The sequence below is a fragment of the Toxotes jaculatrix genome, chromosome 21, assembly GCF_017976425.1.
Source record: "Toxotes jaculatrix isolate fToxJac2 chromosome 21, fToxJac2.pri, whole genome shotgun sequence".
In the NCBI taxonomy this organism is placed as follows: domain Eukaryota; kingdom Metazoa; phylum Chordata; class Actinopteri; family Toxotidae; genus Toxotes; species Toxotes jaculatrix.
The window spans coordinates 9,237,159-9,247,493 of NC_054414.1; the positions used below are offsets into that span (position 1 = coordinate 9,237,159).

General features: G+C 39.5%; 1 protein-coding gene across 1 annotated transcript; it reads right to left on the bottom strand.

The window, feature by feature from the left end:
- Window positions 1-832: 832 nt before the first annotated feature.
- LOC121175375 (glucagon receptor-like) lies at window positions 833-10,335 on the bottom strand. Its single transcript, XM_041029129.1, has 14 exons — window positions 10,269-10,335; window positions 7,486-7,577; window positions 6,481-6,673; window positions 6,293-6,439; window positions 5,668-5,789; window positions 4,650-4,756; window positions 3,974-4,130; window positions 3,650-3,809; window positions 3,221-3,281; window positions 3,043-3,112; window positions 2,755-2,846; window positions 2,380-2,518; window positions 2,173-2,214; window positions 833-1,055 (listed from the first exon to the last, which is right to left on the bottom strand). Exons 2-14 carry the CDS (start codon window positions 7,543-7,545, stop codon window positions 984-986), a joined length of 1,422 nt encoding a protein of 473 aa, XP_040885063.1. The 5' UTR covers window positions 7,546-7,577; window positions 10,269-10,335; the 3' UTR covers window positions 833-983.

Here is a 10,335-nt window from a genome sequence, read left to right on the forward strand (position 1 = left end):
ACAGCAGGCGCTTATTGTAGTACTTGTATCCTTCCCGCTCCAGCCTCCGCCGTTGCCAACGACAGCACGACGCTCTTGACGTCTGTGCGTTTCGCTCCTTGGAACTCTGGGTAATGGAGTTCATGGAGCAGAATTAATGCAGATGACTAAACTGCTGCATTGTGAAATTTGAGAGCAAAATATAAATAAATATATAAATAAATATAAAAAAATAAAAACAAACAAATACATACATAGTTGTGTTTCAAAGAAGGCACTGCCTTTAGTTCTGGTATTGATTAACCTTACAACATGAAATTTATAATCTATTGCAGATTCTGGAGTTTCTGTTGAAATATTTTCTGTTCTACCCATCTGTCATATCAAGTGGTACAGTGATCACCCCGCACCCTGAAATGGCCCAGCCTTCAGTACTTGTATGCACTGTTTTCATCACACATGAAGAGTCAGTATAAACAAATATCATTTTAATTTGTATACTCTGTATTATTTACTTAAAGATGTCTCAAGTTTTAAATGATCACAATCACTTATTCACATATTCACAGTTTTAAAACTTATATAATAACAAGTACTTATTCACAATTTTACACATTCACAGTAAACCACGTATAATCTTAAAATGTACAGTGAATGCAGCAATGTATTCAGTCTGAATCATCTATATTTACAAGATGTGGGAGTAACTCCACAGGGTCTTGAAGATGAATGAGGAAGGACACCTGCATTGCCACAGACGACTGTCCAGTCTCATCCTGATCCCCACGCTGCAGGGTGTTATCTCTGTTTCCCACTGATGGACAGTGCAGCAAAGAAGCATCAGGTTGTGGGGAAGCTGGCTGAGCTTGACGTCTGAAAATCTGTGAATTCTCAGGAGTGGGTGAGCCATCAGGTACTGCCCTCATCGTTGTGGCAGAGGATCTGTTGCGCTCTGGCACTGTGGCGATGGAGAAAGTGTCTACTCGAGAGTCAAGCACGCCTAGTCACTGTCCACAGCATACAATCTCTGCCTCTATCCTCCAGCTGCGTAACTTCCTCCTCAGCTCTGTCCTGACCTGCATCCAGAGTGGAAGTGAGCCAATAATGTGCCATTTTGTGTACCTATTTTGTGGCATTTTCTGACAAACAAACATCTGACAAACAAATTCAACAACAAATTTAGATTCAGAAACTCAGACCTCTGGGCAAAAATGGACAACTAAAACAATGTTTTCTGTTTACTGTAATACACCCTTAAGTGATCTGAGCAGCTGCAAGTCCCCACCCAACAACTCTAAATGGGTTTGCTAGGAAGACAAATACACAGATGGGTGAAATATTAAAGGGAAAACCTGAATAAACAAATGGGGAAACATTCTGAATGCAGATTCTTCCACACAGGTGTACTGCATAATACAATTAAACAATTAACACGCAATCATTCTCTGTGTCATGTACAAAAATGCAAAGCAGGCCCAATTAATTTTGATTTTGTATCAAGATGGCAAGAGGAAAAGATCTGAGTGACTTTGAAAGAGGGTTCATTGTTGGGGCACGTATGGCAGGAGCTTCAGTTACAATGTTCAACTAGCAGGTGTTTCAACAATGACTAACATCTAACACCTGCATTTAGATGCACAGGAAAGACGTTAGTAAATGGGAGCGTGAACGGTCATTGACAATTACATAGAGAGGAATATTACAGTACTTTTGTAGAGCATAAATGCCTCATTATAAAGATGAATCCACATTTGAGAGTTCAGTGGTGCAAAAACCAAGAAACCACAGGCACTGGTCTACAGAGATGATGATGCATATGATGTGAATCACATGCTATGGCTCTCAAACCAATTAAAAAACCTATGGGAGATTCTGGGCCGACATGTTAAGACTTTTAGAATGAATGCCAAGGTGCACTGAAGCTGTTCTGGTGGCACATGGTGGCCCAACACCTTACTAAGACACTTCATGTAGGCTTTTCCTTCAATTTATCACCCTTCAGTAAATCATCCCATTATCAGTATTATTGATAATGTTTTAATATAATTCAAGTCTAATTTCACACTTGTACACCCATGTAGATTCATGCATGATGTCTCTCAGACATTGTGACTGGTACATATGGCTTATTAGTATGTTCTATTTAAGGTTAAAAAAAGAAACAAAATGAGAATATGAGATGAAATAACAAACCTCTTTATTAGCATAGCAGTAGAGCACAGCCACCAGAAAGCCCTGCAGAGAGACCAGATTTAAAAAAAAAAAAAAGTCCTGTTTAGTTTCAGCAGCATGTACTGTATTTGCTAAACATGAACACAGTAGATGATGCCCAGACGGTTACAATGCCAGACATATCAGAAATAGCAAACTGTCATTCTCCAATTGTCCAGTTGAACCTACCTGAAATGAATTGAGAAAAAGGGTGAAGAAAACTTTAATGTAGCGCAGGACGCCTGTTGTCTGCTCATCTGTAGCAAAGATGAATATGACCTCATGAATCCCAAACAGAGGAATGAGGGTAAGGGTTGCCTTGGCAAGCCTAACAGGACAAATCAAACAGCAGGCAATTTGTCACAACATTGTACATTGTTTTTTTTTTTTTTGTTTTTTTGTCAACATTCATTTTTCTGGCTAGGTCTTCATTCCTCCTCCTGCCAGAAATCATCACTGTTTTTCTGTGATGGCCACAGTCAAGGTCTTGACTTGAACAAACAGAGGCAGAGGAGTCAAACAAACCTAATTTATCATCATTGAAAATATGGTGAGACAACTTGCCGAAGTTTGTAATCAGGGTATCCACTCTGGTTGCTGGCTCGTAATTTCGAAAGAATGACCTTCAGGATCTTCATGAAAATTAGAAAGTTGATCTGTTGAGCCAATATATATGTTATATGAAATATAAATTATGCCACGTATAATATATAATATATAATATATAATATGTATAATATACACAAAATACATACATTATACAATATATTTTGTAGACTAAATGTCAGATGATGACACATTCAAGGAATGCAACTAAATACTGAGTAGACTAGTTATGTAAGTCATCCTTACTAGTGATGCAAAAAGGATTGGGAAACGAATGATCCACCAGTAGTTCATGTTCTCATTGAGAGCCCAACACCTGTGAAGAGAAGCAGATCTTATTCTTTCTCCATTGTCTAATGTGAATCAGAATAAAATACATGAGGACACTAAACACACATGCACACACACACACACACACACTTACTCTTTGTTTTCTTTCAATAGCTTCATCACTACCCAGGGAACCACAAACAGAAGTGGTGTTCCTAAGACAAAGATGGCGAAGATTGCAAGATTCAATGCTGCGGGTGCTCTCAAGAAATAACTACATAAACACCCGTGTAAATATTTCCTTGACATCCATCTATAAAAGCAACACCCGATCTGAAAATGCAGTTGTTAATGGGCACACAAGAGAGGGGCAGAGGTGTGACCATCAACATGTTTCTTGCAACGTGCTTGCTTTTCAAATGCAAACTGTTCTATATCTTTGCAGTGAGGTGCTCTTTTGTGTAAGGCGGAATTAGATCTTACTGGATGGAAGAGAAAGATCTCCGCCAACAACTTAAGGTAACAAGTCCTAAAATAAGTCCTTAGGTGTTTGTTAATTTGGACAAAAAGAGGTGGAACTTACCCCAGCCAAGACAGATATAAGGCAAGTATTTGTTGTTGTCGATGAACACTGAGGCTATAAGCACAGAGTACAAATAAATTGCCTCTCCAAAGAACCAATAGTGATTGGCCAGGACACAGTACTGCATCATCACCTGTGCTATCCGGCAGCCAACGGCAGCCTGGAAAATGTGGACATGAAAAGCCACAGACTGTAAAAAGCCTAAACTTCCTCATTAAAGCATCTGAATATGTTAGATTTAAATTTTATACATCCAGTAAGAATCTTTCATGGTAACCTACAATAAGTAACAATAATCTAATAGGAATAAAATTCAAGACCCACCTGGTGACTGAGCATCTCACTCACGTCGGTCTGTTTCATGATCTCTCGTCCCCAGTGGCGTTCTAGCATGGTGTCCTTAACAATAACAGATACAGCTCGCAGAATGAAGGAGAGGAAGAGGTTTGCATGAATGTAGTTCCTGGTGCAATGCAGTTTCCTGTCAGGGGACATAAAAATAACAAGTTAGTATTTTGTGTATCAGGGTTTAAATCTGTGTTTTTAACCAAATGAATTTGTTCTTGAATACAATTTTGTATTTAATTTTTTTTAAATGTACTGCTGCTCTTTGATCACTCTGTTAATTCCCTTTTCTGTTTCATCACTATGCACACCAAAAGTAGCAACACTAGTCCCACACAGAGGCACAATTAAGATCTGTTGATTCCATTCAATATTTACTTAAATAACACTAGTTGTATCTGCATTAGTACTTGGTTGTAATGAATGCTGGGGATCTTGACATTTCTGGGATATGCGATTTGTATTAATAGCAGAACTTGCAGCATGTTATGCAATTATCTATTTTCATCTGAAAGCATCTCTCTGCATCGGTCAAAGAGGATGGAATGCAGACTAATTAGTAGTACTAACAATCATGTCATCCAGAGTGCCATGAGATGTGTCTGACACATTAATATGACAACGAAAATGACAGCACATCTGTTAGACAGCTTACCTAAAGCTCAGAAGAATGATAAGCGCTGTTATGAGAGTGAAGAGCGACAAGGAATAGCCGACAGTGTACAACATCCTGAAGCTCACCATCAGCTGCTTGAACCACAGCTGTAAAGACAAACCCGCACTGGTCATCTTTTGGAAGTCAGATCTCACTAATGACTCCATTATTATAACCTCAATTATACTGACAATGAAGGCAGAACAAGAGCTGCAGCATTAACTGTCTGATGAGTTCAGTGGTGTAAAAACCATAGGCACTGGTCCACAGAGGAGCTTACAGCTAGCAAACAGCTACCTACGTACACATCTAGCAAACACAGAGGAAAGTATCAGTCCACTATTTTCTCCAGCTTGTTACTAAATGGGCGTCTTCAGTTTGGTGCTGCAGGTAGTGTAAAGTTGCAGTCCATAAAACCAAAACAATGAGCTGAAAGACTCTAAATAACTTCATAGAGTCGAGGTGATCTACAGAGGTGGGACATAACTGTCTGGGAGTTTGTGACAAATGACAATAATAAACAAACACAGTGATAGCTGTATGAGACTTTTTTTTCAAACTGGCTTTTTGTTTTACTACACAGACACTAAAAAATTAATTATATTTAATTAAATAATGTAGTTAATTGTAGCTGGATTCCTGCCACAGATTCCTGTTACTTTTGCAAATACCACAACGATGAGTCATGTTTGGTTGAATGCCAGTTATCAGTATATGTCAGCTCCCTATACATCTATATCTCGATCTGTATTTTTCAAAAGTTGGAAATATAACTTAATTTTTTCACCTCTCTTGCAGTTGACAAATTCTGCTAACTGGCTTTCAAACTCATATGAGTACATATCAGTCACTGCAGACTTGGTTCTTTTCCATTAGATGTTTAAATGATGTTTCAGCAGGTCACTGAACGGTAAAAGAATCTGTCTTCCTCAACATAATACAAATGTTCTGAGCAACGAGAAGCGCTCAAAGCTGCAACAAATTGACCCCTGAGCTGCAGAAGTTTTGGTTGCCGTACCTCCTGAGATGTGACCTCTTTTTCCTCCTCACACTGGGTCATGTCCCTCCACACCTGCCCGCTGTCCTCTCTCTCCCAGAGCCCATCAGAGCCACAACGCTGGCGCACGACTCCCTGGGACACTGGAGGAGAAACAGCCAATCCTTCAGTCGTTACCCGCTTATTCCTAATTAGGAATTACAGGGGGTGGAAGCCTATCGCAGCATGCACTGGGCAGAGGGCAGGTAAATTGCCTGGATAGGTTATCATTACAACACACAGGGAAAAGAAACTAAAAGATACATGCATGCTCAGACATGATTAACAGTTAACACATACACGCATATGCGCAGGATAATCAGGTCACTTTTATTATTGTTACCTTTGGCTAATAAGTAGGAGCCAGCTCTACCTGTTTCCAGTCTCTGTGCTAGGCTAAGCTAACTGTGCCCTAGTTGTAGTGTCTTAGTCTGAGAATGGTATCAAATGTCAGGAGTAAAGCTTGATGAACATGAAAAATCCATAGCAACATCCAAAGATGAATGGACCAACTTCTGCCAAAAACATAATGAAATGGAAAGACGACAAACTGATGTGAACACGTTTATATTGTGCAATGTTGAGACTCACTAAAAGTGTGATTTACCTTTGTCATACCAGGGCAGGTAGAAAGGACATGAGATGTTGACCACAGAGTCGGCAGGAGTATCTGGCCAGCAGGCGTATCTGTCAAATGTCCTGTTACAGAACAAGCCTGCTAGAAAGGAAGAGTAAGAAACTGAAAAGAAATCTGCTCCTCAATAGAAAAGCAACACATGATCATTTTGATTTGACATTTTCTCAGTTCCTTTTCAGTTCCCTTTCCATTTTTTGCCATATTTGCTTTTGCATGATGACTCAACAAAACTTGAAGTTTCAGCGTACCTTGAGGTAGCGGCTCATTTTCTATCATTTTGACACAGTCTTCTTTATACTGGACCCACTTCCGATATGTCTCCTCTAAGACTTTTCCACTAGCCATCTCAAACTGTAGGGACATAGAAAAAAAAAAAAGACACTTTCAGAAAAACTTCACTTTCATGTCAGACATTTTATCAAGTCTTCCTGGAAGAAATTTCTGAGGATAAATATTCTGTAGTTTGGTTATTTTAAAGGTTTGTTAGGCTGAGACTCAAAAGCAGATCGGTGAAGCAGCAAACAGTTTTCGATAGTTTATTTGCTAAGTCCAAAAACAAAAGAAAGAAAAGACAGGACAGGGGAGGGATTCCTGGGCGGCGGGGAAGTGTCGACTGGAGTGGAGTTGTAGAGCCACGTGGGGAAGAATCCGGTGGTAACTGCAGGTGGAGAGAGCATGGTGGTTAGTAGGTGGCAGGGGAAAAAATAAGTAGGTAAAAAATAACTAAGTAAATTAATTAATTAATTCACAAAGTATCACAAAGAGAAAAGCACAAAGATCTAGTCACCATGGGAGATGACAGAACAAACTGGCAAGGGTGGACAGGAACGCAGAGTCTCTCATACTTGGAGGGAGGACTGATTGCACCCAGATTGTGCACAGGTGTGTGCAATCAGCCAGAGCAGGAGAAGGGAGGAGCCACCCAGGAATCCACTACCTGAAACACACCCACACCGAAGACACACGCACCCACACATACACACTGACACATGCACACAGAGAGAAAGAGGAGAGAGAGAGAGAGAGAGAGAGAGAGAGAGAGAGACACACACAGAGAGAGACAACAAAAACAACAAAAACCACAAGGCAGCAGAAATGGCCCACAACAAGGTTATCCTTGTCTGACTTTTCTTTAAAAAAAAAAACATTTTACCAAAACTAACCTTTGGCAGTTTGAGAAATAACAGGCAGATCAAAGCCATTATGTCTTGTGTCCTGTCCATCACTGCAGACTTCTTCTTGCTTACAGGAAAGACTGTAGGAGAACAGAACAATTTTGACTGCTGAAAGAGTAGGTTGTAAGTTAAGTGTTGAGTTCAGGAAGTGCTGGCAAAAGTCATTGTTCAGAGACATTTTGGGAGGCTCTTTATTCATCTGTCAATTGATCTGCATTGTCCACAAAACTGCAAAAGCATGGCTGCTGCAAGAATTTCAAAATGGTTGAGTGTCATTGGATCTGTAAAAGCTTCAATTGTGGCAGATTGTGAATACGGCTTCCTGCACATCCATCAGGAAGAAAGACTTTTCAAGAGAAATTGGTGCTGCTCGCCCTGACATCAATCATGTTCAGAAGATATGAATTACCATCCATTTACCGTCCAACAACCTCTCAGTGAGGTTTCCCACCACAAGCACTGAAACCAAGGCAAACTAAACAAACCAGGCATTTTCTTGACATATCACATTATTTCAAACTGAAACTGAGCTGATGGGGCTTGTGCACAAAGCTCAGTACCCACTTATATATATATACATACATACATATATATATATATATATATATATATATATATATTTATATTTATATTTATATTTATATTTATTTATATAGATATAGATATATATATAGAGAGAGAGAGATAGAATTTGAATCCCATGTGTGGAGGATTTGAAAATTTCTGACTGTGGTGACTCCTAGAAATGGGCTTGGCATGACACATAATTTCCATACTACATAACTGTAAACAGTATGCACTATATACAGTGCTATTTGAAACTGTATACTGTTTTATAATTAGTATACACAAAATAAATGTACTCGTTTTTTAAACTTAACAAAGACCTTTTTAAAAAATATTTAACTCTATCATAACCATATTGATATTATACAATGTTTTACAGCAAGACGCTCCCTAATTTCCTTGATGTGATTTAATGACTTATATCTGTGGTTAAACATCAGTGGACAGATGAGGTCTGGTGGAGGTTCTGCCAGTTCCTTTCAACCTGACACCCCCTTAGGTCATAATCATCCTTAAGTCAATAATTAGAAAAAAAAGGCTTTCCTCCTGATAATTGGACAGTCAGAGAGATGACAACAGCATATGTGACAGCAGTGACTGCTGTTTCACTGGGTTCTTGTTTTGCTGTAGCGTGTGCCTGCGTGAACTAATTCCTCCCACATTAACTGTCTGGTTGGGGCAGATAATGATACAGTGTGTTATTCTGCAGACCAGCTGAGGTAAAACTCAACACAGTTTATTTAAATATACTTAAAACAGAGATATGGACATTACAATTCTCACAAAATATAAATATGTAATAAATAATAAATAATATGTTGGGGTTTTTTTTTATTCTGGTAGAGGAATAAATTATCATAAGCTACCTAAAAGGCTGAGTCCTGTTTTTGTTTCCATTGTGCCAATCAAAATAGTCTTTGACCACAAGGCAGTGTAAATTACCCATAGGACTTGGATCCAATAGTTTTTCTGTTTGTCCTATTTGTGGGGGGGCCACTTCAGGCTCTGCCACTGTGTATTAACAGCCAAAACACTGATTTGATTTTTCTCTCCTGGTAGGTGGCATTTGACAGTCATCGCCTGTGGCAGCTCAAGGAATGACACCACATCGGGTTTAGTTTCTTAAGGGTCCAGGAGCTGCCCCATGTGGTGCTCTCGACACTCTGCTACACATGATGGCAGGAAGCACAGTGTCACTTATTCTAGAAAAAAAAATTGAGCAGCCATCAATACGTCATTATTGAAACCCTGGTGTGTTTCCAGCCTCCCTTTCTTTTCTCTGAACAGGCTAAACAGATATTTCACACCTAAATCCTCAAATGTGGGACATTCCAAATCTTAGCACATGACCTACTAAACTCCACTCCACATTGGATTTATCCTCAACTGTTCAGACTCATCCCAGCTACCCAGGCTTCAGATCTCTAGTGAACAACATTTCAAGTGTGAAACCTGGGCTTTTGAAACAGCAGCTGTAATGTGATTCACAGCTAGGTCTATTTGCCTCTCAACTTGTTGTGAATCACTGCAGTACAGGCCACAAAGGTCTTTTTAGGCTCATTAGAGCTCCATGCAGGGCTAAGTGAAGATTTTAAAGTGGTGCCTCAAATTGAGCGTTTACTTGTGTGGCTTACACCTGGCAGGAACGTGTTTGTTGTTTTACCGTAAGGCAGCAGTTTCTATTCTATTCTATGAGCAGCTCCAACAGATCGTGACAAGGGAGTCTATAGCAACCATAGGCATTTGGACAGCATATGAAAGCCCCTATGGAAAACTTATCTCACAACATTAACTGCGACACCACGTGTAAACAACTTACGATGCTTTTAACGGACGGACGGATACAGTTTAGCAGTTACAGGCTTCTTTCACCACTTCAGAGCAGTTGCAGAACAATGCACTACATCCCTACAGCTGCGCACAAAATACGCTACAGTGATCTTCTCCATGAAAGAATGATGTATTTTCTCTAATTCATATACTTTAAATAAAGTTGCAAACCGATTTAACACCACAATCACGACGATTTTAGTTATACACAGATAGAAAAACAAAGATGACACTGATGACCCCCCCCCCCCTCCCAAATGGCTACCATAAGGATAAACGATCCTTAAATGCATGCACGGAAGTATAGTAAGTAGAATATTAATAATATATAAAAGCACCTAATGTTGTTAATTAAGTTTATTTTTCTTACTTACAGACCGTCGTAATGTGTAGAGAGAACGCTGCCTTCAGAGATGCTCCGTCCTGAGCGACGCTTTGTGA